General features: G+C 42.6%; 1 protein-coding gene across 1 annotated transcript; it reads right to left on the reverse strand.

The window, feature by feature from the left end:
• Positions 1 to 3,851: 3,851 nt before the first annotated feature.
• Positions 3,852 to 17,837, reverse strand: GOLT1B (golgi transport 1B). The gene is made up of 5 exons (XM_058805176.1): positions 17,751 to 17,837; positions 12,429 to 12,520; positions 10,593 to 10,771; positions 7,765 to 7,846; positions 3,852 to 6,439 (listed from the first exon to the last, which is right to left on the reverse strand). The coding sequence occupies exons 1-5, from the start codon at positions 17,773 to 17,775 to the stop codon at positions 6,401 to 6,403; spliced, it is 417 nt and encodes a 138-aa protein (XP_058661159.1). The 5' UTR covers positions 17,776 to 17,837; the 3' UTR covers positions 3,852 to 6,400.
• Positions 17,838 to 18,241: the final 404 nt, after the last annotated feature.

An 18,241-nucleotide genomic window follows, 5' to 3' on the forward strand; every position in this document is an offset into this window, starting at 1 on the left:
GCTCTGAGCCTTTAGCATCTCATGTGAATCCCCACCTCTCACCAAAATCAACGCCATCATTCCCCTTTAAAAGGGAGCACCACGAGTCCTAGCTGGCCCATTTGTCCCATGTAGTACGGCTCCTAAAGTTACTTCTTTATCCCCCACTCAGCCCTCCTTAAAAATTGGTGGGAAAGTGAGGAAACAGTATTTTGTGCAATTGACGGGGGAAGAAGAGAGTGGAGGATAAATCTCCACTGGGGTTCACGGAATGACAGAAGTATTTAGGTAGGAAAAGACCTTTAAAATCATTGAGTCCAACCATTACCTAGCGCTTCCAAGCCCACCACTAAACCATGCCCTTGAGTGCTACATCCACGCTTGTTTTAAATAGCTCCAGGGATGGTGCCTCCACCACCATCCTTGGCAGCCCATTCCAATGTCTAATCGGTTTTTCTGTCGAGAAATTCTGCCTAGTGTTGAACCTAACCCTGCTGTGGTGTGGCTTGAGGCCGTCTCCTCTTGTCCTGTTGCTGGTTGCCTGGGAGCAGAGCCTGATTCCCTGGTCTGGCTACACCTTTCTGTTGAGGACTTGTAGAAACTGATAAGGTCTCCCCAAGCCTCCTTTCCTCCAGGCTTAACATCCCTCAGCTGCTCCTCGCAGGAATTGTGCTCCAGACCCTTCCCCAGCTCTGTCACCCTTCTTTAGATCACAGAGTTTGACATGTAATGAATTATAAAAGCCACTCAGCTGGAGCATCTGGAAGATTCAATGCAGAACTGCTTGGTTTCATTATAAAAACAAAATTGTTGTTTAAACCCACTGACCTAATGGTTGTGTGGGTTTGGTGATGTAAACATTTGGGTCCAAAAAAGCCTTTTATTTCCAAGTAGTAGAATTAAATGGTGAGAATTGATGTGAAATATTGGATTTCTCTGATGTTCCTGGAATAGCTTTGGGGTGCCTGGAGAAAAGGAGGCAGTGAGGCATCTGGGCTGTGCCCAGGTGGAAATCCTGCTTTCCCAACTTCCCAAGTGCAGCCTGGCTGCCTCAAACCCTGCCAGCCCAGAGAGGGGCAGAGAAAAGCTGCTCAGCTTTTTGGCTCCAACAGCGCTCTATAAAAAGCTTAACATCCTCTTTGTGCTCTAAAACTGCACTGTGGTTCACCAGTCTAAATTAAACCGAGCCTAAAAAGGCTTCAGAAAGAAGTGCACAAAAAACCCCCCCAAAAAACAAAAACAAAAAACCCAAACAAACAAACAAAAACAAAAAACAAAAACCAAAACAAACAAACAAACAAAAACAGGCAGGAAATTTCAAGCTGTTTTCCAGGTCCCACTCACCAGGAATAGGACTCGGAGCAAATAGCGGGTGCCAAAAAGAACACAATAAAAGGTGTGTTTGTGCTTGAGCATGAGACATCCCCACCTGCCCTCCTCTTTTGCAGGGACATGGGCTCCATGCTGGTGCTCCCAAGCAGCTGGTGACCCCCCTGCTGCCATCCCCGACCTGAGGAATTTCATTTCTTCCTGTGAGGAACCGAGGGCACTGGGAATATTTCTGTGTCTGCTCTGGGGTGCCCTGACCCCCCAGGGCAGCACTGACTCTGACCCTCATGCATGGAGAAAGCTTCCTGGACTTCAAGACAGACTGGAATCCACAAAAGTGTGCAATAGATTATAGAGAGCAGTGTAGGTGTATCACTGGGTGAGAAATTGAGGTTTTGGGGTTTTTAGTGTGTTATGGATGGAAGCAAGATGGAGGGCACAGGGTGTCATCCTGAGTTTCTTCTTCGTGCTGCTTCTTCCTCCTTCTCCATGGATTTGGGTGGCATTTTGTAACTGGGCAGTGATTGGGCAGAAAAGTCCCCATTGCAGATCTTTGGGATCAGTTATTGGGCTAAAGGGGAAAATAATCCAGGTGTCAGTTCTTAACTGGATAGTTTAGTCTGAAAAGACCTTTTACCAAGAGATTGTTGGCCATTCTGTGCCTTCTAATGAAAAGCTGCTGAATTCACAGTAGTGGGACTGTTTTACTGATAAGAAATAATAAACACCTGAGTCCAAACATGAACTACTGTCTCAAGTGCCTTCAATCCAGACCCAGAAAAACCAACAACTGGTACCCCAGCAACTGGGACCCCCACATTCCTGGTTCCTCCTGGTGGCCACAGAGGGACCCTGACTGCAGGACCAGCATGGCCTATGGTGCTCAGTTATGAATCCAGAGCTTCTGTGAGCAGTAAGAGACCCCAAACTTATATATTTCTATAGGAGATCCACCACATTCCCCAGAAAAGCAGTACTCAGTGGGAAGTGGTGCCTGCTAGAAAGCATGCAGCAGCACAGATGCTTTTTGGCAACTACATTTCTGGGCATGCACTTCCTCAGCAGGTGAACTGGTAATTAAACTACCCTTAATGACTGGTAACCAACACATAAATGCATTCCCATACATAGATATTGCTCCAAATCCCAGTCATAATACTTAGTCTAAGATAATGAATTCCACACTAAATTACCCCACAGTAGCCATTTGATTTTTTCTGTGAATTATTCTGTGTTTGAGGAGGCAGCTTTAACATATAATTGTGGTGAATTAGGCTTGGTGAGGGATTACAGCAGCTGCAGAATCTCTTTGTTGGGCTGAGCATGAGATCCAGCTCCTCTAAGAGATGCTTTAATGTGCCAAGATCAATACTAGAGGGGCAGAACTGAGAACAGATGGGCCATGAGGGCCAAGTTCTGCTGGTAAATCAGTCTGGTAATGACATGCCACTGATGTCACAGCTGGCACTGGCCCTCTGAAGGCTAGAGCAGCCAGAGGTGTGGCAGCCAGAGGAGCAGAGATGGAGTCCAAGGGGTAGCAGTGTCCTCTGAAGAGCCAGCTCGGAGACAGACATGTGGTTTAGGGATATGGACTCTACTCTCCAGCCTGACTGTCAATCAGTCATCCAGAAAGGGAACAAGGGGATGAGTGTGTCCCTTGAAATCTTTAAACAATTCAAAAAAACCCATCCCCTTCATTTTGACATCTGCCACAGGGCCAAGATTACTTTATTTGCACTGCTTTTGACACTCTCTAAACTCTGTGTGGTACCACATTGTGAGCAGTAACTAAGCCAAAGTACTCCTGGTTAATGAATGGCAACTAGCCACTGAAACTAACTGGCCATGAGCCACATACAGATTAAAATTATACCTCTCCTAGTTTAACAGATGTAACCAGACATTGCTGTGGGGTTTTTCCTTTCAAATTAGGAAGTGCCAGTTCTTTCTAGACAAGCAACTTTGGTCAAATTAAGTTTTTAGGGTACTAACTGGTTCACAGCACCAACACAACACCTCAACAACCATTTAAAAGCTTTCCTTTGCTCCTCTCCTGGGAAAATCCTCAACAATGAGCCACAAGCTTGCAAAGCACCACGGAATGGTAAACCTGCTTATCAGGCCACTTTCTAGGATACACAGAACTCACGGTCATATCCTTGAGCTAGACTAAAACCCTGCTCCAGGATCTAGACACATGCTCTTTTTCTCCTGAAGTTTCACAGTTATTTCGTCATGGGAGGTAGTTTCCCATGTAACTGAAATTTTGTATTTTGTTGTGCTGTGTCCGAAACTGGAACTTGAAAAATTAGGGGGATGCTTATGTAAAAGGTTTGTTGTAAAAAAGGGAGGAAACCTTTCCATTTAAGATTAATCCAAGCTCCTATTTACCATAAAAGTCACAACAGTGTAAGATAGCCAGGCAGTAACACCCTGTACTCCTGTCACTCTGGGAAGGAAAACTTGTCCAACACTTGTCAACAGACTTTCTTAAAATGTGCACACGAAGACACAAAGACAAATTATAGAAAAAGGTTCCCATTTATTCAAGGTATGACAAGGATATTTACAGTATTCATTTGCTCACAGTAAGATCCATCCTTATGAGTTTTAAAGCAGCAATTATAAATTACATTTAAAAGGGGGAACATTCCAAGCATGTTTCTGTTAGAGATATTTTTACAAGGACAGAAACACTTTAAGGCTAAGTTGTTTTGACCTTTGCTGCCACCCACATTTATCTTGGCAAAACCATCTCAAAAACAACGTTACCTTGAGGGATAGACTATGCTAAATTCAACACACAATTCTGTTCCCTCAGATGCTTTCCACAACAGTTCACATGTGACAAAAAATTGACTTGATTTAAAACAATGAACTAAATATAACTGAGATGACCTGCCTACACCCCGGCTTCTCAGAGGCAAAAGATCATCCACAGCCACACATGAACCACCTCTAAAAGACACCATCATCATTTCTTGTTGATGAAGGTACTTCAGCTTACCAAGCAAGTTGCTGCAGCCAGAGATCCACAGTCCTGTGGTGCAATCCACCTTTTCCATCACATTATTTTTCAAGACAGAGGCACAAAAACCTTCACGTAGCTGATTTCTAAGGTGAGCACTGTCTGCTTGAGACAGCACTTGGTTGCCACAGCACAGCCTAGTGCCCTACCACAGCAAACAGGAGCTGGCTAAGCTGCTGGAGTGTTATTCTGTAGTCATTGGAACACACCACAGAGCTACAGAAGCAGTTAAAATTGGGTTATCTAAAATGCTTTATCTCTTGAGGTAGAGCCAACAATTGTATTCACTCCTGTTTCTAAACTGTAATGCACATGCCATCAAGAAAATATAGCAATTTATAAAATAAACCCACTGATTTTTCAGATGCTATTAATTGCAAAAAAACAGGTTGGGTTTTCTTTCTGAATAATTTTGTGCCTGTTTTAGAAGGAAGCAAATTAAATATTGATAATAGCAGATTGTGGCTATTTATACAGTTGTAGTGAAAAAAAACCCTTGTTTTATACAAATAAACTTCACAGCAAGTTTCAAAAGGCTTGGTATACGAGGATTTTTAAAAGGTAAAACTAACATTAGAAAACTCCAATTTTAACTGCATAATAATAAAAAAGACCAAAACAAAACAAAAAACACACCCCCAGTCATTAGACCTTTAGGCTACCTAGCTACCTTTAATACTACATTGGGTAATTGTTTCAGGAGTACATGAAAGGGAAAAGAAAATGAAACAGAACAGAACCCCCTGCCTGCACAAACACAATTCACTGAACAAGGATTGGTAGGTGAGGACACTGTAACTGAGACTATTGCAAGTGCACAACATTTAACACCCCAACAGGAGCAGAAATGGGACCTGGGCATTAGGAGGGGACATTTATTCCAGGTTAGCCAAGAATCCTCAGTAACAGCAAAGCTGCTGCTGTAACCAGGAGCTGTCTGAAGATAACCAGCTAACCAGTAACACGTTACAAACACATGGAGATTGGCACTTGATCTGTAGTCAGCCCCAGTCACTCAGCAGTTTTCTCCCCACAGACTCACGTACACAGAGCTTTAAGTTTCCATTTTATTACTGTAAAAAATAAAAGTCAATTCGTAGTTCCAGAGTAAACAAAGAAAGCTTAGTTTCAAACTGGTTAAAAACAAAGCTCCAGGTTCTGGTAAGTTACATGTCACAGGGTTCACATCAGCACCTCAGCCTAATGCAGTTTTTTGTGAACTAAGCGTATTTCACAGAGTTTGCACGTTAGTGACAAGGGGCTACATTCTCATCAGGATGCACATGGAACATGTCTCAAGGAGAACAACCTGGAAGGCCTGCAAGTCAGCTTCCAGAGTTCCCCAATAAGCTCTGCATGTTCAGAACCAACATTTAAGACCAAAGTTATTAAAGATTGACCTTTTGCATATTCCAAAATGGAAGGCAAATACAATCAACTAACATTTGGCTTTGAAACATTAAGATAACAATGCTGTATTTCAGCCACATATTTACAAAAATGTTTACAACAGAACTGTGTAGGGTTTCCTTTTTATTGTCATAATACAGTTATAGATGAATAGTCATCTTAACCTTCATGCAAAGATGCATCTCTTGTTACACAAGAAGTTTCCTGTTTGATTTTTTTGCACTCTGAGGATAGCAAGCAGAGGGTTGGGTAAGTTTGGGTCACCCTTAAAAATGTAGGCCTGTTTGCTCTACTGCACCTTCAAAATAAGGAGGTAAAGAACAGGCACCGTTAATTCCACAAGGGTTCATTGCCTCTACCATGTTTTCCGAAACCAACAAAAATAGTCTTGAACAGTTGTAACAGGGGTTATTCCATGACTTTCACCTCTTCAGTTTACTTCTCGAACTCTGGAGTTACTTTTCTAGAAGCACACTTGCTGAGCTTCTTTTCTAATGTATACTGTTGACTATACATTTTAAATTAAACTGTTATGTAAAGAATGTAACAAGCTTTTTCCTTTGTACACAACTTAATCTTTGTGCTGAGTATTCTTCAAAGGGATTTTATAAATAATACAGTAAAAGTTTAGATCAGTCTTCCACCCTCTCGTCATTATACCATGTTGTTGCTTTCTCCAACTTTATCTACAAGCTGTGGAAAAGGAGACAAAAAGGTTTTAGGTTGATGACATTTATGTAGAGTGAAGCTGCTCTCAAATACTGCTTGCTACTTGCACAGTTAGTATGTGACTGGAAATGAGAGTCAAGTAGTACTCACCGAGCTCTCATGGTTTAGGTTTGTGAAAACCAAAATTCTTACAATTGCAATTGTGTTTCTGCATAACATGTTTTTCTCATATAGACATTAAGAGTGCAGCATGAAGATGCAACAGAATGAGAAAGGAAATAGAAGAATGCAGATAACACTGCCAGCTTAATGGTTAAAACAAAACAATACAGTCTCAGCCACACATGCATTAGTAGACCAAGGAAGATATTTCAACTGACCATTACTGTGGATTCTCTTCTGAGCCTACGTAGGCTTTGAATAAAACATTAACAATTCTTTTAAAAACAAGATTTAACCCTGTTATGATCAAATTAAATATGATTAGGATCAATTGACAGATGAAACATTCAATTGATCATGAATTATGAGCCACAACTTGGCCTAACTGTGAGACTGGAACAGATGATCTGGAACACTCATTTTTAAAAAACAGCCTGTATGCATCTAAGTTATTCCCACTATTAAGTTTCAGCACTAGCTATTAAAACTGTTGCTTTCAAAACTAGTATTACAAATGCTTGTGTTAAAATACATAAATAATTTAGCACAGTAAAAGCAGTTGACTGAAACACCCTAGTTTAGCATCCTTCTGTTGTCTTCAAATCCTCAGCCATTTGGTTTAAAAATGGAAAACTCAATTTGAAAAAAACACAAATCTATAGTAATAAACAGATGTGGCCTGGTGCAGTGGACCTCAATAAATATATCTGATGAATGATTATGCAAGCTGAGAGTTTCTGGATTCACCATACGAGCTGCAACATAACACTGAACTCCACTCTTTACTTTTAGAGGCCACTTTTCCTAAGTTCAGCCAAATACTGCACCAAGTAGGGTGCCCTCCTCATGGTACAACAGGAGAGGAGGATGATTCACCTGTGTGGTCAGCCAGGGCCAAGAGGGAAGCAGAAGAACCCAGCATTCCCTCACAATGCAGGACTCTTCCCACTCCACTGCCCACGAGCAGGGGCAGCTCCTGCCAACGCCTCCTTTTGTCCTTTTACCTCTAGGAGTGTCTCCCTGGGAATGAGTGGGATGTGCATAGTGCAAGAACAGTGCAGGAATGCATTTGAAGTCATTGCTCCAAAGTTCTATTTGTTTTATTTTTGATGCATTTCTACAGGTGCTATATCAGTGGAATGAAAACCAGAACATGCTGCAGTTGTTGCATGAAGTACCAAACTTACCGAGCTTATACCAGGTAAATTCAAGAGATACCCAAGAACTGGAACTCTTCTAATAAAGCCAACCACCACAGGAAAGAACCCCCTTTAGGTAAAACATCAGAAGATTGTATTAGTTTTTGTAATTAAGCTTTCCTCATATTGCTGTAACATGAAAAAAAATTAATTTAAAAAATTTTTAAACCAAGATTACATAAAACCTTGCAGCTTGTTAGCAGCACACTTGTTTACCAAATATATCAGTACACAGTCATCAGAGTAAAGAGAAAACCAGGAATGAAATGGTGTATTTTTAAATGGATTTAATTTTCTTCATAGCTGGCAACTCTCAGTCAACTCATCAAAAAATAACTCATGTAAGAATACCTAATTTAGTCTGCAAAATGGATTTCTCAAAATTAGCATACATATTTTGAGATAATTCCGCTTTATGTTATAGAAAATACATTCAAGACCCAATGTAGAAACAAGTGAAGTTAGTTCTGAGTAATTAAAGCCATGGATGATACTCTTACATTAATTAAAGAAAATGAAGCATGACAGAGTTGTGCATTCATTTATTTCCCAAACTGAAGTCAGTGGTTTGAATGGTGACCCTGGGGATCTTCCCTGGCATATGCTCTGGTGCAGCCCCTGCACTCTCCATCTAACCTCTGCAGCAGATAACCAAATTTTCTATGGCAGCATCTCAGCTGTCTGCAGGCAGCTGTTGGCATTCCCAGCAATCCTGTGCTCAGCATTCCCTGCATGGAATAAGGATTAATGTGCAATGAGGCCTCAGCCACAGTGAAACTGTGAAATTTCACAAGTCATCATCCTCTTCACCACCCTGCTAAGAACTATTTGCTGGGTAATATCCACCAATAAGGGGGGTTTGGAGTTTTGGTGGTTTTTTGTTTGTTTGTTTGTTTTGTTGTTGGTTTTTTGTTTTGTTTTGTTTTAAGACCAGATCATTTCATTTCAGCAGCCCAGTAAATTGTGAGGCAGGGCCCACCAATCACTTGTAACAGATTAAAACAACTGCTGTGTCCAAGAATAAGGAACAGTCAGTACAGCAGGGATAATATTGTCAGCCATAACTCTGCAGGGCTGTCATCTGAACAAGGCTCCAAAAGCACCTTAGATTACAATAGCTGTCCCATAATAGCAGGGCAGTTTTCTGCTATGCAACCAAGCAGCAGGACCCTGACGAACAGTAGAAAATGGTGCTTGAGGAAAGACCTCATTTGTAAGATTTTCAGAAGGGAGCAAGTTGCAGACAGGAGGAGGATGGTTGAACGGAACAAGGCTGAAGCAAAACGAAAAGCTTTGCTTGAAGTAGTCACTAGTCAGCCTTGTAGCAAGGGATTTAGATTCTATCAACTAATGAGTCCTGGAAAAGATGGTCACAGAATCATGGAATCAAGGTTGGAAAGGACATTTGAGATCATTCACGCCAAACCACTGGTCTCCAGATGCTTTAAATTAAAACAGATCAGCTAAACATTAATATCTGGAATTATCCATCCCTTGTTGATTCCCTTCAGGCTAAGGGACAGTCCTGGGGATAATTATTGATCTTTTATAAACCTCTCAACAGTGTTTTACCTTGCAAGCACCACTAGATAATCCATAACCACACCTGCCTAGACAGACTAACTTATAATTCTTTTGAGATCTTTTAAAGGAGGGTGTTCTGTTGGAAACACATTCTACTTGCTGTGTACAGGCTGATTAAACCAAGCAAGAAGTGACAGTGTATTCAGTGGAATACTGAGATTATCACAGCACTTACAGTGACAGGATTCAGAATAACACAGAGCAGAACAATAAGAAATACATTAAACCCACTAATTTAATTTTCTGAAATTTCACTGTCTCTAGTAAGAGCCAAGTTCAGACTGACTTTTAAAATAAATATTTTATCTGAACTAAATATCAGATTAACATACAATTTTACTGGTTACAAAAAGAACTCCATGAGAACAATGGTTTCACTGTGATTAACAGGACCGGTGTTATTCAGCCATTCACAGAACACTTCAGGGTCTGAAACTTGATCAATAACCATTAGTGGAACAATCTGCATCTGGAGAGAGGTCCAAGAACAACCAGAAGCCTCTCTTTCTACTTTTTTGCATATTTTTTGCTTTGTTCTGTAGGGAAGCATAGAACTTCAACCATGGAAATAAAAATAAAAATATAGATATCTATGAAGGTTGTAACAGGTAAAATTCTTTCACTATTACAGTACATTTATGAAGAACTTAATTGACACATTGTGAAAGTTATAACATGTTTCAAGATTGCTGTTAAAAAAATAGAATTTCTATTTTTCCTTAACTCAGTCTAGATACTGCTAACCCAAACAAGCAGTTCTGACTCCAAGGCACAATTGTAATGAAATATGGCAGAAAACAGCTTTTCCCTGGGCTGCCAAAGTGATGAAATGGTAAGGTTATAAACCTAGGATGGTTGTATCTAAATATTTTGCCCCATTTGTCAAAGAAAATAACAAATTCCCTACTGAAATGAGGACCAAGTATCCCTTTTCCATAAGGAGATATTGAAACTTCATACTGCTAACAATTTGGGCTCCCACACATTTTGAAGCTTTACAATTCTTTGGTTAGACACGAGCATTATGAAAGTCACTTTGGTAAATGCCTCACCAACATTATCAGCTTTGAGTCTTGGAAAAATACTTACCAACTTGTAAATAAATAATTTCACTTAAAATATGTCCAAAAGGAACATTTAAAGGATGCTGCTTTGTCAACTCTAACACAAACACTACACAATACATTTATTCCTGAAAAACTAACACAAAGTTGTTTTCAAACAAGACTTACCTGAACAATAGGAAGAACCCATAAATTTCCAGGATCATTCCTACTAAAGGCCAGCCAATGAGAACTATGAGCACACCACCCAGGAAGAAGCCTGTTGCTTTCATTTTGTGTTTTTGAAAGAAGAATCTGAATGTTCTTTCTAAACCGATAACAAAAGACAAGCCAGCCACAAATAAAACCTAGAAAAGACAAAACCAAACCAAAGAAAGAAAACAACTAATTATGTTCCCAAGTACAGTATGTAAACACACACATACATATTTTATAAAATTACACTGCCTTTCTTGCACAACTTCTGTTAATACCAGGAGACGGTTGCTGAGAATGAATTTATTTCTGATTTTCTTTTATAAGGTCCATCTTAAAGCACTTGTATCTCTCAGCTGCTTGAAAGTAAAGGGTCTATCCTTTTAACATACCCAAGACAGACGATCTGCCCTGTCACAGCTTTACCCACAGGTGGTGCTGAAGCTCAGTCCTACTGACAGCAAAGGTTCCTAAAAACTGACACCACACATAACAGCACCTCTGCTCTGTGCCACTGACATCTTCAACCGCTTCTGCTGATCAACTCACAGTGCCAAGCCAGAGAAGGAAAAAGCTGAACAGTTGTTTTTTACTGTGCAGAGTCTTTTTATTGTTTATTTATTTGTTCCAGTATAGACTGAACACCGTAACACCAGTCTCAAGTAGTTAGAACTACTTCTGGTGTCCTGTAGCAAAAGGACTTGGAATTATTGTAACAACATTTTTGCTCAGAAAGCAATAGTATCTCAGGTTTTACTCAAGATTGATTTGTTAAATGGCATCCAAAACTTAAACTTGAGTAAAACAATTTCTTAGAACTTCCTGCCCTTTCTGATATAACTTTTTTTTTTCTTGATAAAAACAATTCTCTGCAAGGATACAGTACCTTTTCTTGCATTATCTTTGGTTACCACATAGCCTGTCATTGTCTCTTCCTACCTACGTTTTCATTTTCCCTAAACAGGATCTCATATTTCCACCTTACATTAGAAAAAGAAAATAAGCATTATTTCATTTTCCACTCTCCCACTGCACACTTGATCTGATGGTTCATAAAAATGCTTCAACAAATTCAGATACACAATTTTATATTTCCCTTCAGGGAATCTCAGTGTTTGAGAAGGAAACTGATCAGTTTGGTTGCAGACTTTTAGGCATCAGCAAAAGAAGGGCTGAACCTCTCCCAGCCAGGCTGTGCTTTGGCTGGCACAGGTGAGAACAGCAGAGGCACAGAGACTGGCACATGCAGGAAACACCCTGGCATTTCCAATCCAAATATCAAATTTCCTGTACCAGAACTAGGACTTATTTTCTGTGCTGCTTTGAGTGACAACTTTGATTTGGTAAAAGCTGCAGATACTGAATCTCTCTTTTATGAAGGAGGTCTGGCTCTTCTAATGCCAGAAGTGCCAGCAATTCATATTTCTTTCTTTCCTCCTACAGCGCTGCAAAACTACATTTGCTAGCATGTACTTAGAAGATTTTTATCCAAATAGATAGTCAAATGGACAGTGATCTCAGAGGACCGCAAAAAATCACATTTGCAGCAGCATAACTGTGGAACAAGCTGCTTCTTGTCTACCAACATCCCACAGGCCTGACCCACGGCGATATTCACATCAGTGTGAGCTGTTCTAACCTCAAGCAGCAAAAATGATTCACTCCTATCACTGAGCACTCCTCTTTTATACCAGATCACCACAGTAATCTTTGTCATTCAGCTTCAAACTGATAACATGATTTTCTATTTTGAGTTTATCTTTAATAGATCACATACTTGATTCTAAGCACTGCAGAAAAGTCACTTACATTTCCAATAGCCAAAAGAGCTTTATCAAAGAAGAGTATCATTCCAAAGAAGAGGAAAAACACGCCAAAGCCTGTTAGTCCCATTCCAATCTCTGAAAAAGAAACAAATTTAGGCATGTAACAAAACATGGTACCAAGAAAAGGTCAGGGATAAAAACTGGGGAAAAAATTAGAACATCCACTCTAAAGACATTTTAAATTTAGGAACTTCCTTGACTGTACAAATATTATAAATCTTGTAGACCCCAGTTACTTCAACAGACAGATCTTTGGAAGCTGTTTATCAACAAAGGCCATGTTTGGAACTAGAATTGAATGCAACCATATACATACATACATGCATACATACATATAGGAAAGACATATATCCCTTTTGATTAATTGCTATCTTGGAGAACAGGATTGTTTGTAAATTAAAGGATTGTTTGATAATGAAACTTTGTTTTCCAGATTAGATCAGTTGGTCAGAACATGGTACAAATAACTCCAGGGTCGGGGTTTGATTCCCATATGGGTCATTCACTGAAGGGGTGGATCCTTGTCATTCTTCTCTTTTAATTCAGAATACTCTGGGATCTGCAGATCTTATCCCATTATCTTTCCCATAGTAATGTAAGTACCCTGGTCCTCTCCATGCTCCTGAAACGTCATGTTCCATCTCCCATGACTTGCACAGCATTTTCTAGATGGAACAGAACTTGGATGAATCCTGCAGGATTTTTCCGAGTAGCACATGTGCTGACAGCTATCAAACACTAGCCTGGGGCTCCAGACAATTGCCAGTTTTCACAAAACTGGTAAATACTAAATATTGAGGGATTAATGTTCAATTATAATTTTCATGCTTAATATTTAATTTTTATTAATTAAATGGTAGATTTACATTACACATAGGTACAATATCACTAGACTGCTAGTGCTGTATAGCAGTTCCATTTTATGAAATTTTTCATTTTATTATCTTAACTTGCAGATTTTTCTAAAAATACCTTTTGTACTTAATTTATTTGCTTAAATTATGGACTGGCCAGTGCTGGGTTAACAGCTGGACCCAATGCTCTTAAAGGCTTTTTTCCAGTATAAACAGTTCTATAAACTTTGAGTTCTGCAAAGGATGCTCAAGAAAAACTGGGAAGCCAAGAGTAGGATGGAAGGTTTGTAGGATAAACAAACGTCAAGGAAGGATTAAAACTACCATTTCACAATAGTATCTTGAAGACTGCTATTAGAAATACATCCTGCTTTTAATTTTAAATCTCTAAAGCCTTCCTTTGACTCTCACACAGATGAATGGGAGAGAAAAACCAGGAACAGCAGCAACAGGGCTGCAAAAACATGCATTTATTATTGTTTTCACTGTGACCAGACACAGTAACTGACAGGTTTGTAAATTGCAAAACAAAAACAGCTTAGCAAAAGCCATCCTAATACTATGCCTGTATATATGCCCGTGTATTTTGAAGTTCCAAGTAGTTTTGCATAGCCTGTCCTGAAACAAACAAAGACCACAAAATCCACAATCACATCCCTCACTGCTGCTGTAGGCCAGATCTGCCTCCATGGATTTTAACTGCACTCTGTTGATGCAGTTGGTCATTTGCTGTTGCTTGATGAGCTTGGGAGTAAAGGAGGATAATTATGCCTGTTTTAGGACTTCTAAGTAGTTATTGGAAATAAATTTCAACACAGCTCAGATTGGTTACAGCAACATTCCACTCCCCAGACTTCTCTGAGGGCTTGCCTTTAGCAAGGCTGTTAGAGCTGTAGTTGTGTGGCATAGCCTGCCACTTTAAACTTTCACTGTGAGCATTTTAGCACCCCACAATTAAAAGCACTAAGTAACTCGATCCAATCAATTTACTACAGGCACTCTCCGTACTGGTTTACAACGAAAAACAGAATTGCAAATTGTATTTTCAATGGATCTGCTGACTGAAGGCAATGTAACAATTGCAAGTGCCCTTTTCTCCAGTACTCTTTACTTCAGAAGAGCAGAAACAATCTGCATTCTGGAAGGAAAACACTTGGAGGCAGGACTCCAGAGGAATTACCAGCTGCCAGCAAGATAAATAAGCAGTCCTGGAGGTGAGTATTTGCTCCTCCCCAGGCACAGCTCAAGGTGTGGATGTGGGCAGGAGGCAGAGCCACCTCCCAGCAGCTGCGGCAATTCCCTCTCTGACACCTCTGCAACCACCCCAAACCGGTTTGGGAGCACTTCTGCCACAACGGGCTCTGATTCACTGCACAAGTCACCCGTGTGCTCTGGTTAGTGGAGGAAAAGGGAAAAAGAGAAAGGAACATTATTCTCATTATCCCAAAATAACTGCTGGAAGAAGATGAATGGTCCAGGACTATTATCCTCCAGTGCTGACATCTCAGTTACTGCCTTGATTTGGATCAGAATTTGTAAATATATTTAACTACACTTCTCAGAGGAAGGAAAAGAAAAAGTGCTGGCATTTTGCAGAAAATCCTTTCAACAACTAACGATGAATATTTATAGAGGGAGCAAACTATTTTAAAATGGTTTCTCCTGTGCCAGAAGAGCTTTCCCACGTTAGTCAAATACAACATATCAATGCCTAGAAATGCAGCAACACACACTGGTCAGGTTGTATTTATCCTGGATAATTATGATTTCCTGAGACAAGGGAGCAAATCATCATCAGTTTCTCCAGAAATTCCATAAGCTGTGCAAGACTACTGCAGCACGGTGTACAAACAGCTCAGCAGATTTTAAGATTCAAACTTAAGATACATTGCTTGTGAAAGATTAGGGCAGACAATACACATCTCAAGTCTTTTATAGAGCATAATATAGTGCAAAATGAAATGTAATTGTGTGCTATAGACTTTTAGAAGACAAAACCTAATATAGCTTATATTCAATGCATAACTATTATTTTGCTAGCAGTATTTTTCAGTATTGAAAATTTAATTTGGGAAAACCTAAGTGAATTCTCTTGCAATTACTGGTGGTTTATAACACCATTCAATGCACCACTTAAAATTACCTTCTAGACTGCAGATGCAGAATTAACTTTCCAAACATCAGCAGTGGTTCACTCCAGGTATTTTTCACACTATTCCACCAGTGACTCTATGGCTAACTCTACATTTTTCCAGACAGCAGTGAATTTTAAAATATCCAATGAACTATCTTCAGAATTTCAGAAAAACTGAAAAAAAAACCGCCCTGAAAACCACTAAATGTCAGAGTGTTTTATTTAGTACTCCTGTCTCTGACAGTTACAACCAACAGTCTTAGCACTGGAAACAGCTGAAGGTCCCACATGAGGAACCAAGCAAAATAAAAATCTCTTCAGAAGGAGACTCACTGTTTTTATCTTTTTGCCCAATGAATACTCCAGACTGGAAGTTAAGAGCAAAAGCAAAGCCCACAAGGGTTTAATCAATCAGAAAGCTAAAAGTTAACCCCAAGGCTTGGTACTCATCCCAGTAACAGTACAATATCTGAGTATCTCAGATATTGAGATATTTAGCACCTGAATGCTGCTAAACTCTGCTCCCTGTCTTCATCCTTGGCCTTAACTGGCTCTCCAGTACCTTCATTTCCAGTATCTTGCTATAAAGTTATTTTAACTTCTTTTTTTCTAGATTTTTCACACCCTCCTTCATAACTGATGCTGTGGTGCTTTACAGGCAGACTCATTTCCTTCTGTGGCAGTCATACCAGAAATGCCCCATACATGAGATGGTCATTTAAATCACAGGCCTGTCATTGTCCTTTACCCTGCAGCTTAAGCTGTTATCAGGGAATCACAATGGTTAGGGTGGAAGGATCCTCTGGAGATCGCCCAGCCCAACCCCCCTGCCAAGGCAGGGCCACCTGCAACAGGTGACAAAGGAATGTGTCCAGTGGCTGCAGAGAGGGAGACCCAGCCCCTCCCTGGGCAGCTGTTCCAGGGCTCTGCCACCTTCAGTGCAAGGAAGTGATGGCTCACATAGAGATTAAACTCCTTGTACTTCATTCACTTCACGGCCATTGCTCCTTGTTCTGCTACTGGCACAACTGAAAATACCTGGCCCCACTCTCTTGTCACCCATCTGGGATATTTACATGCAGAAATAGGATCCCCTCTCAGTCTTTTCCAAAATAAACAGGCCCAGCTGCTAGTCCTTTCTCTTTAGGGATGCTCCAGAGCCCTCATCATTCCCGTGACCCCTTCCAGCAGCTCCCTGTCCCTGCTGTACCGGGAGTCCAGCAGTGCACCCAGCCCTGGGTGTGCCCTGGGGCAGAGCAGGGGACAGGATGGCCCCTGAGCTGCCAGCCCTGCAGGTGTGCCCTGGCTGGGGTAGTTCAGAGGAGCAGGATGGCCCCTGAGCTCCTGGACACAGTCCAGAGCACCCTCAACACCACTGGTGCTCCTGGCAAAGGACACACTTAGGAACTGCTTTACTTTCATTTCTTTGGTCTCTATTTCCAAGCACTTTGGTAGAAACAAAACTATGGCCACATACAAATATTTTTGCTTTTTTCCACTTCAGTGTCTCGGCCTCACTTTGAAGCCCCCTCAGCATCACCTGCAGACTTTTGAGTGGTACCACCAAGAACAGCACAGCAAATCTCTTTACTGTCTAGGTAATTCAGTGGTTCCAGACCACCGACGTCCAGAGGGAGGCATACGAGAAGAGCGTAGCTGAGTGTTACTTTGTTTATCGTTCAGCTTTCATTCATTCTCTCACAGTGCTCAGCCGAGGTACCACGGGCACAAACCCACAAACCCTAACAAACCCAGGCTAGGTAACAGGAAGAAATGTTCTCCTGTAACGCTAGCCTGGCACTGGCACAGGGTGCCCAGAGCAGCTGTGGCTGCCCCTGGATCCTTGGGACGCTCCCGGTCAGGCTGGACGGGCCCTGAGTAGTGCAAGGTGTCCCTGCCATGGCTGAGATGATCTTTAGGGTCCGTTCCAACCCCTCCGCACGGCAGCACGGCACACCGAGCACTCGCAGCCCCGGACACAGGCCGGCCGTGCTGGCAGAGCTCTCCCAGGGCCGGGGTCCCGCCGAGCGCTGCCCCGCCGCTCTCCACCCCCTTCCCACCCGTTCTCCCCGCCAGCCGCCGCTCACGCCGCACCGGGGCCGCCGCCGCGCCTTTCACTGCGGGGATGCGGCCGTGAGAGCTCCCCCGCCGGTGTCCAGCGGCCCGGCCGGACCGTGCCCGGCCGCTCCCGGGAGGCCCCGCCGCGGACAATGGCTGCGAGCCCGGCCGCCCTGGGAACCCCCGGCCCCCAGCGCCCCCAGCCCCGCAGCGGGCGGCCCCTCCGCCCTTCCCCGGCGGGAGCGGCGGCAGCGCTTACTCTGCGTGTCGGACAGGGAGATCATGGTGACGGCGGCACGGGCGGGAGCGGCACGGGCGGGAGCGGCACCGGCGGCCACGTCTTCCGGAAACACGCACCCCGCCGCATGAGAGCCGCCCGCCCATTGGTCGCACCGGCCGCCAATCAGTAGTCGCCTTGTACGGCCGCGCGGGCGTACCGCCCCGCCCACGGCCCGCGACCGGCGCTGATTGGCGGAGAGGCGGAGCTCGCGCCGGGCCCCGTGCGCCAGTGGCTAAAGGCGCGCGGCGGAAGGGGCGTGGCCGGCGCGCAGCGCAGGTGGGAGCGGGGCCGCGGGGCGGGAGCCGCGAGGGATCAGGGATGAGGGATAAGAGATAAGGGATGAAAGCTAAAGGATGCGGCACCAGCCCTCGGCGCAGCTGTGCGAGCTGTCGGCCGAGCCACGGCTGAGCCCAACGCACGGGAGGACACGGCTGCGAGGCGCTGCTCCTGCTCGCCCTGGCGGCCTCGGT

This window comes from Ammospiza caudacuta, chromosome 5 (genome assembly GCF_027887145.1).
Source record: "Ammospiza caudacuta isolate bAmmCau1 chromosome 5, bAmmCau1.pri, whole genome shotgun sequence".
NCBI lineage: Eukaryota > Metazoa > Chordata > Aves > Passeriformes > Passerellidae > Ammospiza > Ammospiza caudacuta.

What these genes read in the sequence shown, in the direction of transcription:
- GOLT1B (XM_058805176.1), bottom strand. Translation starts at nt 17,775, where the DNA reads ATGATCTCCCTGTCCGACACGCAGA. An exon ending in CTCTTTTGGCTATTGGAAAT is followed by an intron (nt 10,772 to 12,428) that starts GTAAGTGACTTT and finishes TGTCTTTTCTAG; the next exon opens with GTTTTATTTGTGGCTGGCTT. An exon ending in ATTTACCTGGTATAAGCTCG is followed by an intron (nt 6,440 to 7,764) that starts GTAAGTTTGGTA and finishes CCTTTTCCACAG; the next exon opens with CTTGTAGATAAAGTTGGAGA.